Source organism: Peromyscus californicus, unplaced genomic scaffold (assembly GCF_007827085.1).
Source record: "Peromyscus californicus insignis strain IS unplaced genomic scaffold, ASM782708v3 Scaffold_7__1_contigs__length_154581171, whole genome shotgun sequence".
Taxonomy (NCBI): domain Eukaryota; kingdom Metazoa; phylum Chordata; class Mammalia; order Rodentia; family Cricetidae; genus Peromyscus; species Peromyscus californicus.
In genome coordinates, this window is record NW_026294595.1 from 59,702,443 (window position 1) to 59,723,302 (window position 20,860).

At 38.1% G+C, this 20,860-nt stretch overlaps 1 protein-coding gene across 1 annotated transcript; it reads left to right on the plus strand.

The window, feature by feature from the left end:
* The first annotated feature begins 18,250 nt into the window (after nt 1-18,250).
* On the plus strand, nt 18,251-19,413 carry LOC128101224 (carbohydrate deacetylase-like). The gene is given in 2 exon segments (XM_052724148.1): nt 18,251-18,454; nt 18,457-19,413. Coding segments are annotated over 2 exon segments (810 nt in total). The 5' UTR covers nt 18,251-18,300; the 3' UTR covers nt 19,113-19,413.
* The last annotated feature ends 1,447 nt before the right edge of the window (nt 19,414-20,860 follow it).

Here is a 20,860-nt window from a genome sequence, read left to right on the forward strand (position 1 = left end):
GAAACTACTACTGCTCTTATTTTCCATCTTAAGGGAACAGAATATTTAATCTTTACTATGGTCATTATTGCTGAGTATTAAGAATAAGAGGCTATTTTTTTCAGCAACAGTGATTCATACAGAACTATATAAGCCTGCAATTACCTCTGTACCAAATCATGTAAAGCTGTTCTAATTTGGTAAGGCAAAAGAGATAATATTTTAGTTCAAAATTATCTAAATTGTTTTAAGTTTTCACATTTGAAACCCAATTAAAAGGAGTAATGTATGTGAATAGACATTTAAGTAATATTTTAAGTTACCTGTATATTTGTGGATTAATTTTGCAAAATAATAGAGTTTATTATGACACTATCATACATACATATAAAGGAGTTTGAATATATTTACCTCCATATTAATCACACTTATTCCCTCTTCCTCCTTTCTTATTCCCAACCAATTTCTGTCTTAGTTACTTTTCTTTTACTATAATAAGTCACCATGATCAAGGCAACTTATAGAAGGAAGAGTTTATATGGGGCTTACAGTTTCAGAGGGTTGGAGTCCACACCCATCATTCGAGGAACATGGCAGCAGGCAGGAAATCATGGAGCCAGAGCAGTAGCTGAGAACTCACATCCTGAGACATCAGAATCAGAGAGACAGGGTGATACTTGAGGGATGGAGGGAAAGAGAGAGAGGAGGGGAAATGGAGAGGCAGTAAGAGAGACAGACAGAGACGGGGGAGGGGGAGAGAGGGAGAGAATGGCATGGGTTGTTGAAACCTCCAACACAAAGAAAAAATAATGGGAAAAATATATGACAAGGAAGGAGAGAAAATATAGAACTGTGTAGCTTATGACCTCTTATAATATTATTAACAAATATGGCAGGATTTTCCCCATAATGTGCATGCTTTTTCTCTTTGAAATGGAAGTTTTCATTGGTTAGTTATTATTGCAAACAAAACAAACAAACAAACAAAAACCAAGCTTTTGATTCATTAGCTCTCCTCCTCAAATTTAATCATTTATGAAGTTCCTTTACCCTTAAGGTAAAATTTATCATAATTTGGGTGGTTTTTTTTTTTCAGAAATGCCACGAGTTGAATGACTTGTATCTGATAAAGGAGGAATATAATACCATAAGTTACTACAGGTTAAAATTATTTTCAAGACTGAACACCCACTGTGCCACTAGCCAGTACCATAAGAAAATGTTGTTGTTGCTTTTGCTTTGTTCTGCTTTAGGTGGTCAGTTTTCTTTATTTTGCTGTATAATAGATCAGCTCCAAGACAAGTGTTCTACCACTATGCCACATTCCCATCTACTTGGTTGTTTACATCTGTTTTTGTATCTGACTATGACTACAGACTTGAATGCCTGGAAGGAGAGTTTACTAAGACTCAATTATTTATTTCAGCAAGGATTTATAACTAAAAACAAAATAAATAAATGAAAACATTGCCCTAAAACTATTGTGATATTTTATTTGTATTAAAATGTTATTGGTATGTTAATAAATAAAGTTGCCCGGGGGTCAGAGCTATTAGCAAGCCATAGGAAAGCAGGGCAGTGGTGGCGTACGCTTGAAATCCCGACACTTGGTAGGCAGAGCTAGGTAAGTCTCTGTGTGTTCAGGGATATAGCCAGTATTGGATACACATGCCTTTAATCTCAATACCAATCATAGAAAACCTGGAGGTCTGTACAGACAGGTCGTGATGAGGCGGTCATGTGGTTGGATTTACAACCAATGAGAAGGCAGAACAGGAACTCTATATAAAGACTTTAACACAGGGGTAGCTCTGGTTCGGAGAGGTAGGACCACTGCAGGAGGAAGGGTAAGGTTTTAGCTCTTAGCTCTGACCTCTTGGCTTTCTTCTTTGCATTGGTTCTGTATTTCTTATTTAATAAGAAGGTTGGATACATCTACATAAAACAGCTGACTATCTGTTGAGGAATACAGAGTTTCCATGTGAGAAGTCATGAGATAATTATGAGTAATTAATGATAATTATGATTCTGCCCATTGGCTTATCTTGGAAGTATTCAATGTCCAGTGACATTTAAATAGTGTCTTTAAAAAGAAGTCAATATAATTATTAGGATATAATTCACATTTCATACAACTCACTAATTTAAAATGTATGACATCTCATGGGTTGTTTGTTGTTGTTTTATTTGTTCGACAGAATGTGAAACCATCTTCACAATTTATTTTAAAGTATTTTAAAGTATGATCCGTAAAGGATACTTCATGTCATTAATGGCAAATTAATGGTAATGCCTTTTCCTCCAATTTTCATTGTATTCTCTCTCCCCAAACTTCAAGCTCAGGTATGTCAGTCAGTTTTCTGTTGACATGACAAAGTAACCGAGGAAAATAACGCTTCATGGAAAAGTTTACTTTGCCTCAAATTTTCAGGGGTTTCATTCTGTCTCCATCTGGCATGATAATTTTCAAGAATTTCCCAAGGCAAAGCATAATGACAGATATGGCAGGAAAAATGTTGTTCACCTAATGGGTTCAGAAAGCAGCGAACCAGGGTGTTAAGAGTAGGCAAAGACACCTTCCTAGTGACTCTCTACCTTCAACCAGGCCTCGCCCCCTTAAAGTTTACTCAGCTCTGAGCTCTATGGTAGGTCAATTAATTGATACTAACATCCATATGTTACAATCATCTCTCAGTAGTAACATTATCTGAGGATCAAGCTCTCAATACACAAACCTTTGGGGAGGACACTTCCAATCCCAACCATAAGATCAGTCACATATGTATGTGTCTATTTGGACACTACAAAAATTTCCTCTCTTTTAATTGTAGAGATAGATCCTTTGTTCAACATCAAACCATCTCTTTTTTTTCAATTGAAGAAAACATGCATGAAGAACAATGTGCATTTTAGCAACATGATCACTTTCCAAGTACAACATACTTCCTTTAAAAGGACATGTATTAGCACTCAAGTAGCAAATCTACCATTGTAGTTTTAACTGGCTGGACACTAATGTCTTCTGTACGATTATAATTGGGATATTTTTCTGATAATTTTTTATTCCTTAAATAATGTAGACATAGGTGTTGAGATTGTGTACAGATATTGTCAATGGCATTTGTATATTTTATTTCTGAACTGAGAAACATGATACATCTAAGGGCAAATAGCAGTATAAACAATAAGAAACATGTTTTAAGTGCAGTTCAAGCAGCTTGAATTGACTCCCAGTTCATCTTCCAATAGAATAAATCTTTAATTTTAATAAAGTGTCCTAATTGTTCCTTAGCATTTTATCCTTTAAACTGGGACAATAGTGCATTTTCATAATATTGGTTCAGAAAATAAATAATTAAAAGTAATATTTTAGAAGGGTATCTACAGGTGTATGGTGTATTAGGTATAATATTACAAATAAACTAGAATTTAATCCAATTAATAAAAAAGGGTTTTACTAGATTATACAAATCTTGACATAATCTGCTTTTTAAGGCAAGTATGGCTTTAACATGTAAGGGTATTGTTACTTCAGTTGTACAGAAATGCCACCCACCACATCAGACATGATAGAATCATAATCCTAAGAGGGTGTTCCTTAAATTACACCCTGATTGATGTTAGTCCTGAAAGATATTGTGGAAGGGAGTTCTGTACTCATTTGAAAATGTTGTATGAAAATCGTTCATTTGGAAAATCACTGGTCAGTTAATATATATTAAATTCTAAATAGAATGCTACAATCAAGAAAAATAACTTAAAATTCAGTAAGTTTTAAAACTATATTGCCATGGAAATCATGTATTGATGCATGAAAGGTGGAGCCCTATTAGTGTTCTGTAGAAATAGAGTGCTAGGAAGTCTGGGAAATTGTACTCAGCCTGCATGTGTCTTTTTGTATAGGATCAAAGGGGGAAGCAAGAAATGTTGATACTTATAATAAATGTTGATACTTACATCTCACAATATGCTGAGGGTTTCATATGCCCCCAAAAGTTTGACTACTTATTAAAAGTCTGCAAACATCTTAGGTCTGCAAAAAATTCCTAGAAAACTAATGTCTTAAGTACTGGTTTTATTATTAGCTTGCAGTGATTACTTTTCCCCTTCAGGCTAGAAACACTGGCTTAGAACAAACCTTCTAATGATCCCACTTCTTTTTAAGAACTTAGGCCATGCAGCCTTATGTATATATGAAACTTGAGAACTGTAAAAATGAGCAAGTTTTGTAAAACTTCAAATTGTACTACAACTTCAAGGAATACACTAATAAACATGAATTTTTTCTCACCTTCGACTCGTGTCTTGATGCTGATAAGTACAATCAACCAAAACTACTTCCCCATAGTCAGGGCACTCAGAACTTGAGGGAATTCTAATTAAGGTGCTAATTCTTCTAATGTAACTGAGAAAAATATTTAAGTAATTCACATTTAATCTTTAACTTAATGTGCTGCCTATGTGTAAAGCTGAGATTACTGTTTATCAAAAAAAAACTATGATAGAAATAATATTTTGAGAAATAGATGAGTTTTATATTGAGTTGCCCTATAAAAATCAGCACTATAATTTGCTTTGAGTTAGCAAACATTCTGCACTCCATGCTGCCCAATTATCTTGAATAAGCAAATAAGTTCCTGTGCAAAATACTGAAACAGAATGGAGGTCAAAAATGTCAATCCTGCTTCATAACGATACCATAATAACGAAAATTAAAGACCAGCAACATATTTGCTGATAAACTTTAAATCCAATATATATATATATATATATATATATATATATATTGGATTTAAAACACGTATAGTCAGAATATATATATATACACACAAATTGCTTGTGTATGTGTATGTTTATTTTTCCTAAATTGTAAAAATGACTCACCTGTATTTAAAACGTAGAAGGATTCTATCGCTGTACAGCAACCAAAAGTCATTATCTCAAAATTAGCATCCATCTTATTAAAAGCAGTTTTAGATACATATCTAAAATGCCACTCAAATTAGGCAATATTTGACCTTTACTTTATTCAGAGAGTAAATTTATATTAAATAGAGAAGAGTTTAAAAGACTTCCTTTTTTTCCTTAGACAGCATTATGCTTTCTAGGCTTATCAGATATTTCAAAGTGGTTTTCTCACTGGGAAGCAACGTTGCTTGCTGCAGTAGTGAGAAATGAAAGAGCCTTTTTCTTTTGTGCTGTTGTGGTTATTTCAGGGTCATTGCACACTTCTGCTATATATTTAAGGCTGAGTCATGTCATGACTCTATTGAGACATTCCGAACATTCCTGGTCTCAGCTATATAGTTCCATTTTAACAATGCTTTATTGGGTTCATTGTTTACATTCTCATAATATCCTCCAAATGCAATGTTCACACTTCAGCTTCACTCTTAGTAGTTCCCATTATTTGTTAGAAAGTTTTAATATGGGGAGGGAGGGGGCATTGTTTGCTTTGTTTTTTGGGGGTTGTTTGATTTGGTTTGGTTTAAACAGAATAATAAAAGAATGCCATCATTATTCAGGCTGGGTATTTCCACCTCAACTAGCAATAAGAAAATACCCCAAAGACATTCCCACAAGTAAATCTGATCTAATTTCTCATTAAGACTGTGTCTTCCCAGATGGTTCTGGGTTATGTTAAGTGGGTGGTTAAAACTAACCAGCAAAACACGTATAGTCAGAATCTGGGGAATTTGGGAAAAGCCTGATAACTTCTAAAGCAATCTGTGTCATTGCACCATGCACTCTAAGGTTTCACCCCTTTAGGGGACAAATTCTTGTAAAAACATTTGCATCTTACTCCTTTGCAGTCAATTGTCCTGACCATGATATAGAGAGTTCTTCACAACCCTCTTTTCACCTCTTAGTGGCATGGAGGCTTGGGAGCTGTAAATATCAGAATGAATACCACTGTGAATCAATTGCTGAAACACAATAAAAAACACTTTGAAAAGTGGCTTGGCAATACACATGGGCTAACAAAAAAATGGACAAAATTAGAAGCAATCTAAATGTTTGTTCAGTAGAGGAACCCACAAATAGTAGGAGCATAGAAGGCAACGCAATACTGAAGAAAAATAGTACACACTATTGGTCTGTGTCTGAACACAACTGATGCAGCAGGTATCAAGATGCATGGAAGAAGTCAAACACATAAGAGAACACCCTGTATTGTTATACCTGAACAGGTCAGAGCGCGTGGGAATAATCTTGAGACCATGCCAGCTTTTGCAATTATAGATAAACACTTGTTTGCCACGAGTCAAATCTACACCTTTTAATGTCTACCCTGCTTTCTCACAAGCTTTTTATTGCTTCCTTGTGAAATAGGATATAGTTGCTATCTTGTGTTTTTACTAATAAAAATGAAAATATATATAGTTCATCCTCAAATTGCATACTTTTGAGGCATCATGGACATAACAGAACAGTAGAAAGAGAGAAAGAAAGAAAGAAAGAAAGATAGTTTACCTATTTTCCTGAGGCCACTGTGGAAAGCAGTAACGTTTGTGGTTCATGAAGAAGGTATACAAAAGACAGAAAAAATGGCTAAACTAGTGGATTCATGAGATGAAGACTGATTAAAAGGCACAGCTGTGGGGCTGAAATCCAAAGGAATTTATGGTCACTTTAACCTGGTTCAGGAAAATGTCAAACCCTTCTCAACTGGTGCCAGCTGACTCAGATTTCCAAAAGGCAACACAGTGTGGAAAACGTCAAATGTGCAGGCTTGGCAGATTCTGTAGCTCATGGGGCTGCAGCTTCTACTTCACAATACCTACTAAATTATACAAGCAAGGGTGTTAGGAAATAGCAGATTTTCAATGTTCTAAGACTGACTTTTTTGACAACAACATAGGAAAATGAACCTACATAGTGATTGGCTTATGTGTAACCAGAGACTCACAGGGGTCTTGCTCGCGTTCTCTTTGGCACATCGTGCACTATTTAAAAAGTCAATGTTTATAGTGGCATTATTGATGCGGCCTACCTTGCATCCAAAGAATCAGTTGGACACACACACACACACACACAAAAAAAAAAGACTTTAACCTTATTAAATAATTGTGTGGCTTCTTGCAGTCTTTTTCAAAGTTTTGTATGGTTAAATGTCATCTAGGGAGCTTCTATATACATCCTGGTTTGCCAGGGCCAATTCTCAGATGTTCTGATTCAATAGAACTGTCATAGGGATAGAATTTATCTTTCTAGTAGAGTGGGTAAATCAGATATAGGTGGTTATGCTACCTTTTTTAACTTATTAAGGGAAATGTGTCTATTATAAATTAAATTCTGCGCAACTACTAGAGCAATAACACAAAGCACCTGTAGTTCAAACATATTCTTCTGTACCCAATCAATTTGAAAAATATTAGTTTCCTCTTCCTTGATTCTACACAGGAGTCTACACAGGAAAAAATGTGGTTCAAGTTGCTGGAGGCTGAGATGTTTGAAATTGCCAAGGAAGGGGAGATGGTACAGTGTCAATGATACTAGAAGACAGAGTCACTGCATGGTGACTCCTAACTCAATACATTCTAAGATTGTCAAAATAATAGATTTTTAACTCCCTTAGCCAATTTAAAAAGATACTCTGAAGGGTAATAGTTATGTTACTTAGTTTGATTTACTTTTTGGAAAGATAAGCATATCAAAATACCTCACTTGTTCTTTTAAGTGTATATTGTCAATTAAAACATCTTAGAAATTTGATTACTTTTTAAATACATTTTCCTCTCTCATTAATCTAGCATTCCTGAAAATTTGTATCAAAGTTATTATTTTTCCACTATGAATTAGAAAATCTTGTAAACATATGAATGATATAGTTATAAGTGAAATATTGATCTTCATAATTGGGTGTCTCTGTGTACAAATCACATTTGGACTGTAGATGGCAAAGTTTTGCAAAATTAAAATTTTTATAGATTAGCATTTTATAAATGAATGTTAAGATACTGTTCAAAATACTAGTTCAAATTTTTATTATTAGAAATACAAATTATAGCAATTTAGTTTATTATTGTAAGCATAACTTGCAATGTAGATATTATTGCATAGCTTTTGTCTAATATAAGCATTTTATGTATTGATATTCAAAGTTGTAACATATACTTAGACTGTGATTCCTGTGATCAAAATTGAGACTACTTTGCTATAGATATTTATGTAATAATATTTTGATTGATTAGCTAGGCTAGGGAGTAATTCACGACTTTCCTTTATCTTGTGTTTTGAATACAACATGTTCACATTTTCTGATTACATCTCTGTGAGGGCTTTCTGCCATCTGTGCTCTGTAGTTGCTGAAAATGTTAAACCTGGAGGGGAATAAATGACAATAATCATTAACACAAAGCAACAATAAAGGATCTAAATTTGCAAGCTCAGAATTTGCCTACTGTTGATGATTAATGAAGGCAAATACAGTCTGAAAGCTGATTATGTGCTTCATTTTATGTGATGCCTAAGGGGCTACAGCTTAAATGAAACACTATTGGAATCCCTCAAATCTCAGAACAAGTACAATTTGTTTTCCCAGATGTATTGATTTTGGATAGTACTTAGTAAACTGACTCTGCAATAACTCGTGCACTATGGTGTATTTCCAGCAACTGGGGTGTATTTATGTTCTACTCCCCAAACTTAGCATTGTTTCATCCAATAAACTAGACATCTTGATTCTGAGATTAGTAAATACTCTGGAGGACAAATAAAAATGCATCACCATGTAATTCTTGTGTCTTTTTTAAGCTCTAATGCATTTTCAGAGTCTTTTTTACAGGCTCCAATATCCCATAGACATTTCCTCTTATTTTATACACTTAAGCAATCCCAAAATTTGTTTAACACAAATGCCTCAAGATTTCCTTTCCTGTGGTCAGTTTTCTCAAATGTTGGGTTCGCTAGTTGATGGATCATGAAGAAGACTGTAGTTGTTTAACCTTGTACAGATCTAACAGCACAAACATCACAGACTTGGGGTTTTGTTGTTCATTTTATTTTCTTATTTAGAAGACAGCTAAGGGTTTAGGAGAGAGCTCAGTGGGAATATGAGGACCTAAGTTCAAACACCCTGCACCTATGAAGGAGCCCAGCATGGCAGTGTGTACCTATAACTGTGGTGGAAATAGGGTGAAGGGGCAGAGAGGGAAGGACTGCAGAGGCTTCTGGTCTGCAGCCCGGCTGAAAAACTGTGAGCTCCAAGTTTCTATAAGTGACCCCATTTCAGGGTAATAAGATAGAGAGAGGTACATGGAAATGCATACATTGTACATCCATACAAACATGAACAAGTAAATAAATAAAAACAAAAGACCCTACACATTGTCTCATTTATAATATACCTATTTTGACTTCCATAGTGATCTATTTGTTTGACTTACAAATAGATATGAGTGCAAAATTCAAATTCAATTTTGATTTGATTCGTTTATGGTTAAAAGCAAAAGAAATATCAGAATTTAAAGTATTATAAGCATGATCTGTTAGTATCTTAAAGGAAGAAAACAAATTTATATTTCCCTTAATTTCTTGATTTTGATACAAAAGCTTTGTTACTGCAAGACCACATTGTTTAGTAAAGCTATATTATACTTTATTTGGGTGTCTGCACATGTACCAATGTGTATGAGTTTCTCTGTGTCTGCACACATATACAGATACCCACAAAGGACAGAAGAAGGCATTGTGTCTCTGGGAGATGGTGTTATAGGCATTTGTGAGCTCCCCAATGTAGATGATGGAATCTGAGCTCCTAAATATCTTAATTAACTTTACATGATCAATGAAAGACTTATCAAATCCATTTACTGTAGATGATAGAGATTTAGTGTAATAGAATAAAATTTATATGTTCACATACCATTTGTGAACCACTGTTCAATTATATAGGTACTTCTGCTAATATCTGCTAATAATTATAGAAAATTTAAGACTTTCTGTGGGATTTTTATTGTTGTTGTTTTCTTTTTCTTCTCTTTTCTTTCTTTTTTTTTTTTGATGCTTGAAGGTAAAGTGTCCCTCTTTGTTTTTTATTTCATGTTATATAGTTGAAAGAATTTGAAAGGGTAGAGTATTATTTAGGAGAATGAATCTATAAAAAAGGGGAGAGAAGTAGTTGGTTTATAATTAAAAAGGCTTATTATTTAACATGTTTTAAGTATAGTATTCAAAATATCTAGTTAATATTCTATAAAAAAATATTTTAATGAAGCTTGTTTAGTGCTGGCTTATGTAATTTTTCTCGTCAGACATCTTACATACTTATGCCCACTGATTTTTGCCAGAGTACCAAGAATGCCACATGAGCTAAATGTGGAGGTCAGTACTGACAGCAAATTTCCAGATGACAAGCTCAGTTAATCACAAATGTCAATTTATATCATTGTTTCATCCCCCTGAGTTTTCTGCTCCCAAGCTCTCATGGCAGTCCCACTGTCTGGAGAGCATGATTAATATTGTGAGTCAAAGGCACCAGTAAAGGTTGAGATGCCCTTGCAGGTAGTTTATATGAAAGTTGCTGGAAATCCTCAGGGATGTTTAAATTATACTTAGAAGAGCTCAACATGGGTGATTTGTGCTTTTACTTGGAATCATTATTTCTGTTAGGAAAAGTTGAATACTTATGAAATAGATGACTGTGACAAGCATAATTACCAAAAAAATTACATTGTCTCCAGCATCCATATCCTTTGTAATCCAGAAAGACCTAACTGACACATTTCCTGCCTACTTACCTCCCACCCACATGTGATCCAGCACATCTGGTATAGATGGGTCAAACAAACTTGTTTAGGGGAGGGAAAACATGTGACTTGGTATTTCCCATGAACAATAGCCTCCACCATTTCAGGAACTATCTGTCCTTGGGCAAGGGATTTGCAGATCAGAGGCATTTTTGTTTCATGGATCTCTAAGTTATAGTAATTAAAACTTAAAATGAAACTTTGGCTCTCACACTGCAAGGAGGAAAGATATGAAAGGGAGGGAGAAAGAGAGATACACTTTTTGAGTCAACACCTAAGAAAGATAGCTTATTCAATGAAAGAAATCCTCAAAACAGCTACATGGCAAAAGGAATTGGGGGCTTCAAAGAAATAGTGAGAAAGCTCAGTGGAGGGGAAACATGTTTGGGCTTTTGGTCAGTATACAAGAGAAAGAAATAAAATGAAGAATTATGCTTTTCTGAGTTAGAAACATTGGCAGGCTCATCAGTGCAGACATAAGGGCATCTCTAGAAGATGATGCACCAAGGGAGGGGACTCTGGGAAGGATAAATAAAATACCTTATTAAAGGATTAACATTCCCCCTATAACATAGCTTGTCTTCAACTGAATAAGATTTTCAGACTCAAAACCAGGTGATTAACCAACTCAGCTGGTTTTAACTCTTAAGGGAGGAGAATGAGCCAATACTATAATGTTCTAATTTTTAGAACAGATAAGAATGCCTTATCTCTACCCAGAGCCGAAGGTATAACCCAGATTGCACTCTCTTGACCTGAAAGAAGTAGCTTTCCCTTAATGGACTAAAGCAAAGCCCTGATATCTCCTCCTTTCTGTGTGGCTTTTTATATTCTAAGGAGAAACAGTTATGGTGTTTACTTTTCTAGTATTTCCAGGAAAATAGGAGGTGGGGTCCAAAGTTTACAGGGGGCGAGGATCCATCCTCAATGACCTCTAAGCATGCATAATCTATGCTTACCATTTTCCATTCTGGAATTAAGACCCTAATGGTATTTAGTAGTGTAGCTAAAACTGGCGCATGGGAGGGTTCAAGGTTGTTACTCTTGCTGAATTTCAAGTCTCGAAGTGTGACCAAGGGGAGCGAGATAAACAGATTTGGATTGTCACAGGATCATTTTAACACTGATCAACTGTAAGTGAGGGGAATAAAATTTGGATAGTGGTGAAATCATCAAGTCAAAAGATTAATAGCATCACTATTAAGCATCACTATCCCCCACCCTCATAATTTATAGCACTACAAAAGAGTTCTGTTCCAGAGTCAGTCATAGCTCTAAACCAAGATGAACCTGCCCTCGATGTTTACTCAGTTTCTTACTCACAAATGTTTCATGCACTTTCTGCACCAAGACATAGAAAGTCTATGGTTCATTCACCCAGATACACTGTACAAGAGTAGGCCAATCAGCTCAAAATACTAAGCTGGAAGGATAAGTTAGAAAAATTATATGTAGAATAAAGTGACACTATAGCATAATTTTTTCAACATCTCTAAAAGTCTAAAATTACTTTGGATAAAATGTTTAACATTTCTTATTCAAGACTAAGTTTCAAAAATTAAAGTTCACACACTAGAGGAGTGTCCTTGAACCCCATGAGAAGGCTGCTTTTGTTCTTAGTTTACAAACATATCAGGTGAAAAGAGGTAATTACTATAAATTGAATGATTTCCTATAACATCCTTCTGAGCTGTTATAGAATAGATTGAATCTGTATTGTTTTCCCCAAATTTCTCATGTTAAGTTTTTTTTTTCAGGGTTTTGAGTAGCTGTTAGTTTCTGCTACACAAATACATCTTTGTCATCTTACCTAAGGTAAATTGTATGTAAATTTTTTTCCTGCAGAAATACCTTGTCAGCTAAAGAACCAGTCAAAATGACATTCATTTGACTGATCAGCCTTTTCAAACCCTAGTCAGGGGAGTTCATCAAAGCTATTGAAGTAGCAGTGTCTATGCTACTGCAATACAATCAGAACCGTGCTTCCCTAGCTACAAATCACTGCAAACCCATGTGTCCTTTAGATTACCATACTAGAGCCTGGCAAATATCTTATTGTATATAAACTGACAGAAGAGTAAATATGTCAAGAGATCCTGTAACTTAAAGTTTGCATTAGTAATGCACTAGATTTGTCATGACGCAATAGTAGTACCCTGACTTGTGATTTTTACTGTGTCTTTTGTGCTGGGTAGTTTTATATGACCTTGACATGAGCAAAGTCATCTGCGAGGAGGGAACTTCAATTTCAAAAATGCCTCCATAAGATTGTGCTGGAACCAAGATGTATGCAAGGACATTTTCTTAATCAGTGATTGATTGGATAGGGTCCAGCCCATTGTGAGTGGTGCTATCTTGGGCTGGTGGTCCGGGGTTCTATAAAAAAAAACAGACTAAACAAGCCATGTAGAGCAAGCCAATAAACAGCACTCTTTCATGGCCTCTGCATCAGCTCCTGCAAGTTCTGGCCCTGTTCAGGTTCCTCTACTTACTTTATTTGATGATGAAAAGTGATATGAAATTGTCAGCAAAAAAAAAAAAAACTAAAACAAAAACAAACAAACAAACAAAAACCAAAAAACAAAAACAAAAACCCATTCCTCCCCAAGTTGCTTTGGTCATGATATTTTATCTTAGCAATAGTGATCCTAACTAAGACTGTAAATGGAGACTTTTCTGTCCTGCCAGGTCTCACAGCCACTTTTAAAATAATCACTCAGAGGCTTAATATTTATTACAAACCATTTGGCATATTGCTCAGGCTTATTGCTAACTAGCTCTTACAACTTAAATTAACCCATTTCTATTAATCTGTATTTTGTCATGTGGCTTCATGGCATCACCTGTTCTCTAGTATATCTTTTAACGTTTATTTATTTATTATGTATACAGTGTTCTGCCTGCATGTGTCCTTGCAGGCCAGAAGAGGGCACCAGATCTAGTTGCAAGTGGTTGTGAGCCACCATGTGGTTGCTGGGAATTGAACTCAGGACCTCTGGAAGAGCAGTCAGTGCTCTTAACCATTGAGCCATCTCTCCAGCCCTAGTATATCTTTTTTTCCTGTGGTTTTTTTTTTTTTTTTTTTTTGAGACAGGGTTTCCCCGTGTAGTTTTGATGCTTGACCTGGATCTTGCTCTATAGACCAGGCTGGCCTCGAACTCACAAAGATCCACTTGGCTCTGCCTCCTGAGTGCTGGGATTAAAGGCATGCGCCACTGCCGCCCTCTCTAGTACATCTTGTTGCTCCTCATTGGCATCTGCCCCTGACTCTACCCTTCTCCCTGTATCTGTGCTTGGATTTCCCACCTGGCTCTATCCTGCCTTGCTATAGGCTAAAGCAGCTTCTCTATTAACCAATAGTAATAAAACATATTCACAGCATATGAGGGGTTATCCCACAGCAAAGACAGTCTTAGAGTTATTGATTGTTAACAAGTTGGTACAAAGACAGTGTGGAATTGCTCTAGCACACCTGACCATATTTTGGGAAGAATTGTGGAAGGATATTGGACCTTTGGGCTAAAAGAGCCATTGGGTGTGGAAAGATCAGTTGGTTATTTTGTCATAGCTTTGCAGATAAGAATGCTGAAAGCAGTGTGGATGTTAGAAGCCTGGCCTATGAAATTTCAGAAGGAAGCAAAAGATCTAGCAGGCTCCTTGTGTGAAGAGTCTGTGATGTGTGGTCAGTTGGTGCTGAAGGATTGACTGCAATTAATAAGAGATCAGAATCACTAAAGCAAAACCTTTGTTTTACTGGGACAATCGAGCTGGACAATCAATTGGTGCTGAGAAATCAGCAGTGATTAAGAAGAGACAAGCACCACTGAGGTAGAGTCTTCTGGGAAGTGTTTCCTGAAAGGCAGCACACAGAAGCTGTATTTCAGAGGTGGCCAAAGTTGTACCTCACACTGGCAGCCAAACATAGACATTTAAGAGTCACCTGGGTAGTACTGGTTTTCAAGGCATGAAGGGATCATGGAAAGCAGTTGAGGCTTGGCATTGTGAGAGGCTGGGACAGGCAATTGGTGAAGTCACAGCCTCAGTAGCAGTCGAAGATCCAGAGTGAAGGGGTCATGCAGAGAAGTTGAGGTGTGGCACCATGAAGAGGAACTAGAAGAGGCAGTGGGTGAAAGTGCAGCCCGGTTAGATGCAGCAGAAGATCCCAGCGATTTGGAGAGACCAGTACAACGCGATCATCACCAAGAACAGCAGCGGCAGAGGAGAGATGCCTCCCTGAGCTTAAATGACAAGATGTGTATGCTTCAGAGAGCAGAGACAAAGAAGTTACCTAAGGCCCTTGGAGGAGCCCAGAAGATCATGATAATTGGACATTGAGTTATTTACACTGTTAGATGTGGTGATATTTTAATTGTGCTGAAATGTGATTTTATTTGTTTGTTGATAAATAAAGTTTGCCTGGAGATCAGAGGTCATGGCAAGCCAGGGACAGCAGTCAGGCGGTGGTAGCTCATGTCCTTAATCCCATCACACGGCAGGCAGAGTCTCTGTGTGGTCAAGGACATAGCCAAGTGTCGTGACACACACCTTTAATCCCAGTACCAACCATAGAGACCAGGAGGTCTGTATAGTGACGAGGAAGAAGTCATGGCTGGGCTTAGAGCCAATGAGAAAGCAGAACAGGAAAGCAATAAAAACACAAGTCAGACATTGGAAGTCTCTCTGGGGGAAGGACAGCAGCGAGTGGTAAGCTAAAGCTAGGTGACTCTTGCTTTGATCTCTTTGACTTTAACTCTGTATTTGGCTCTGTGTTTCTTATTTAATAAGACAGTTTAGAAATTCGTCTACAGTTAGAGTTTGGTTTTGCTTTGTTCATATTGTGAGTGGACCCTAGTTCTTCCTTCTTGAAGAAAGTATTCAGCTTAATTTTGTTTTCACAGGAGCCAACAGCTGAAGGACTTTGAATTTTTAAAAGTGATTTTGGATTTTTTTTTTAAAGAGACTGGATATTTTAAAGAGACTGAACTTTTAATGTGCTTAAATTTATAGTGACTATGGGACTTTTAAAGTTATTTATGTTTTTTAATATGAGATCTTAGGAATGAATGAGAAAGGAAAGGTTGTGGCTTAATGGTGATCTGTTTGTGTGTCAAGTTGAAAAAGGGTCAATTGTGCTTGATACCTTTATGTCCACTTGACACAAAATAAAATCATCTGAGAGAAGAGACCCTCAGTTAAGGAAATACCTCTATAAGATTGTGCTGTATGCAAACCTGTAAGGCATTTTCTTAATTAGTGATTAGTGGGGAAAACCAAGACCATTTTGGGTGCTGCCATCCCTGGTATGGTAGTCCAGGGTTTTATAAGAAAGCAAGCTGAGCCTTGTGGAACAAGCCAGTAAGCAGCACCCCTCCATGGCCTCTGCATCAGTGGTTCCTGCCTCCAGGTTCCTCCCCTGTTTGAGTTCTTCCCATTTTTTTTTTTTTTTTTTTTGGTTTTTCGAGACAGGGTTTCTCTGTGTAGCTTTGCGCCTTTTCCTGGAACTCCCTTGGTAGCCCAGGCTGGCCTCGAACTCACAGAGATCCGCCTGGCTCTGCCTCCCGAGTGCTGGGATTAAAGGCGTGCGCCACCACCGCCCGGCTGAGTTCTTCCCATTTTTATCTAAATAAAAATGAAAAGTTTTAACTTTAGCATAGTAAAATTGTATGCCACAAAAACAGTTATCAAGTATGAATTACATTTACAATATTCATTCCATGTGTACTTAGCAAATTCAGAGAAAATGTTCCATTATGTATCTTATCTTAGTGATTCTAAAGTTTTATACATAATTTACTTTCTATCATAACTAAAGAAAACTATAACTCTAACTTCTTAGTCTTTAACTCCACCAAAGACCCCAGAAGGATGTAAAATTATCTAACAAAAGAAACATCTGGCTGCCTGGATAGTCACCCAAAGTTTCTCTGCAAGGTTGGGGCATTCATCTTTGACCTACAGGCCTGGCAGACTTTTCAGTGAAGCAGGACATTTCAAGGGCTAGTCCACCTTCTATAGGCAAAGTTCGTCAGTCATTTTCCTCTGTGTTCTGCAAATATCTGGCAGATGCTTCTGTGAAGCAAGAATCTTGAAGGACTATCCAGGCTTGTCTTAGCAAAATTCCCACTTGTCTTGTCTATACAGTATACTGTCAGCAGTCAAGGCAAGGTCAGTTTCTTACTCAAATGGCTAGCCTTGCCACATTGAAAGAAAAATCTATATGGAGTTTCTTCAATGCCCATCATCATTTTATGAAGTAAATTGGTGCTACCAGGAGCAGATGTGTCTCATTGTCATGAAAAACCTTAGGTTATTAAACATCTTAAATACCACATTCTGTAGGTCTCTGAAGTGTTTGAAAATTATCTATCTATCTAAAATATACCTGTTTAACCTTGAAAACATATCTAATGTGACTACAAGTTTGATTATTATAGATTAACTACTAACATCATTTCTTAATTAGGCATTGCATTTTTCAAATGAGCTGTATAAGCACATTACCCCAAACAAGAGTAGAAACATATATTACAGTAACACAAAAATAGCTCTAAATGTGTATCAATATACCAAAATGCATGCTAAAAGAAAATATCTGAGATTAATAGTCTTTTTTTGCTATATTCCTATATTCCCCTAAATAAAAACAAACATCTATAATCCACCAAGTAACCAAAAATCATTTACCCCACTGCTTAGGATTATAGGCATTATATTCTCTAGACTGCCTTCTGTTGTCTGTGGGAGAAGGCATCTTCAGGGGTCCCTGAGAAAATTGAGATAATGGCTAAATCCTCAGATGACCAGCTCTAACCTTTGTTGATATATATTACCAGTCAAGATGTAGGAGGTCTCCCTCAGTCAACTCTGATCCATACTAACCCTGAAAGAATCCACAGCCTTTTGTTTCCCGTGGAAACAAGAGCATAAGCTCCTCTCCAAACAGTGCATTTTTTGAGTTCCATTTTAAAGTTAAGGCATTCTTAAAATATCTAGGCTAGTTTATTTCAGCAGTCCCCCTTTCAATCCCATTTCTCTCAGCAGCTGTCATTTGCTATTCAGCAATCAAAAAATTCAAAGACAACAGAATACCATGTAGGATCCAGACTCCCTGTATATTTGCCATTTCTATGTGGCTTATTCATTTTTTATTGTTTTATTACTTTACTTCTCTCTTTAAAGGTTTTTACTTTATTAATTTTAAACTATTTCTTTCTATAACTGTCTATAATCCTTTTCTTTTCTTTCTTAAGCCTATGCACTTTATTAAACACACTGGAACCTGTATAGGTTTTTTTTTTTTTTTCTGTATGAACCTGCTTTACTGTGTGTCTTTTATCCTTTTGTACAATGTGAACAAACTTTAAATTGCTAAGCTAGAGCTGGGTCCTCTACCAGGCTCTAGTGGCTGACTCCATCCTCTTCTCAGGTCTGTGAAAGCCAAGCCTTAAGCCCTGGTCCAGAATTGTGTTTGACCAGGAACTGTATTCAATCTCCCAGCTTTAAGAAGTGGATGCCGGAGTCCGGGCGCTGCAGCCCGTTCCCTCCGGTCTCCAGACGGCGTTCGGCAGCAATGGCTTGGCCCCGCGTGCAGCTGGTTGTCACCGCTGATGACTTTGGTTACTGCCCGAGGCGCGATGAGGGCATCGTGGAGGCCTTCCTGGCAGGAACTGTGACCAGCGTGTCACTGCTGGTCAACGGCACAGCCGCAGAGAGCGCGGCCGAGCTGGCCCGCAGGTGCGGGAGGAACTGGAAGCTCAACTCAGCCGCTTCCGGGAGTTGTTGGGCAGGTCCCCCACGCACGTAGACGGGCACCAGCACGTGCACGTGCTCCCAGGAGTGTGTCAGGTGTTCGCCGAGGCTCTGCAGGCGTTCGGGGTGCGCTTCACATGGCTGCCAGTAGAATGCGGCGTGGGCAGCTGCTCGTGGCTGGAAGCACCAGCGCGTGCCTTCGCCTGCACTGTGGAGCGCGATGCCCGGGCTGCCATGGGCCCCTTCTCCCGCCTCGGCCTGCGGTGGACCGACGCCTTTGTGGGCCTGAGCACTTGTGGCCGCCACATGTCTGCTCACCGAGTCTTGGCGTCACTGGCACGGGCCCTCGAAGAGATCCCTGCTGGCCGTGCCCTGACTGCCGAACTGATGGCACACCCAGGATACCCCAGTGTGCCTCCAGCAGGGGGCTGCGGTGAGGGCCCCGACGCTTTCTCTTGTTCTTGGGAGCGGCTGCATGAGCTGCACGTCCTCACTGCACCCACCTTGCGGGCTCGGCTGGCCCAGAATGGTGTGCAACTCTGCGCCCTAGACGACCTGGATTCCAAAAGGCCCGGGGAAGGGGTCCCCTGTGAGGCAACTCTTGAGCCCTTCCTGGAGCCTTCCCTACCCTGACACCAAAGGCTAGCTACGAACTGCCTCTCACTGTGGAGGAAGGCCAGGGCTAGAGCTCTGGTTCAGCGTGGAACCAGGCCTTGGAGCAGGGTCTGGTTTCTTAGAATGACAAGTCACTAACCCAGGTCCTCGCCTCTGAGCAGTATTGGGCAGCCTTGCCTGCTGAAGGCAGGGCTGGTCTGTGACATCTGGATTTAAGGCCTGCCTGAGCATTTGGTGCCAATTCATGTTGCAGTTAAAACCACCTGTTTAGTGGAGCAGTGGAGAGAGGTTGGTGTGAATAAAATAATGTCTTTCAGGAAAAAAAAAAAAGAAGTGGATGCCCTATACTATGGTAGGTATTTTTAATTTTCAGTTTCTACTTATTGTGAAAAGGTTGTTTAAGTGCTCTGCTATAAGGCAGAGTATGGTGGTATTGTGTTCACCAAAATATTGTACACCCTAATAAACTTATCTGGGGTCAGAGACAGAACAGTCACTAGATACAAAGGCTAGAAAATGGTGGCACTCACACCTTTAATCCTAGCACTCCAGAGGTAGAAATACCTCTGGATCTCTGTGAGTTCAAGGCCACATTGGAAATGGCCAGGCATGGTGACATACACCTTTGACTCCAGAAAGCAAGACTTTAATCCCAGGGAGTGGTGGTAGAAAGCAGAAAGGTATATAAGGCGTGAGGACCAGAAACTAGAGGCATTTGGCTGATTAAGCATTTGGCTGGTTAAGCATTTGGCTGGTTAAGCTTTTAGGTTTTGAGCAGCACAGTTCAGCTGAGAGCCATTCAGATATGAGGACACAGAGGCTTCCAATCTGATGAAACAAGATCAGCTGCAAAGGTGGCCAGGTGAGGTTAGCTGTGGCTTGTTCTGTCTCTCTGATCTTCCAGAATTCACCCCAATAATTGGCCTCAGGTTTGTTATTAATATGACTCTTTAAGATTTGTGCTACAGCAGAGTTTCTTAAAAGATCTGTATCCCTTTTTTTTCTCTCTCTCTTTTTTCAGCTTTTTCAGGCCCTAAATGGATATTCAAGCCCCACATTGGGCAGCAAAATGTAGTTGTTCATTTTTACTTTTGGGGGGCCTGGCACCTAGCTCTCAAATAAATTACATGGAGACTTGTTCTTATTTATGAATGCCTGATGTTAACTTGGCTTGTTTCTAGCCAGCTTTTCTAACTTAAATTATCTCATTTGTCTTTAACTACATATTGCTTCTGGGCTTTTACTTTTCTTTATTCTATATGTCTTTCTTTCCTTCTTACTCCATGGCTGGCTAGGTGGCCAGCCTCTGGCATTCTCCTCTCCTCCTTTCTCACCCTTTTCTCTCTTCCCTAGATTTCTCCTCCTATTTATTCTCTTTGCCTTCCAGCCCTGACTATCCTTTCTCCTGTCTAGCTATTTATTAGTCCAATCAGGTGTTTTAGGCAGGCAAAGTAACATAGCTTTACAGAGTTAAACAAAAGCAACATAAAAGAATGCAATATATCTTTGCATCATTAAACAAATATTCCACAGCATAAATTAATGTAACATATCTTCAACTAATATCCACAGCAGAGTTCCTCTCCTGACTTCCTTTGATGATGAACAGTGATATGAAAGTATAAGCCAAATAAACCCATTCCTCTCCAAGTTGCTTTGGTCATGGTGCCTTATCACAGCAATAGTAACCCTAAGACAGCCTTAGAGGTGTTGATTTTTAGATATTGTAGGTTGATAACTGAAGATATTAAGAGAAAATTTTCTTA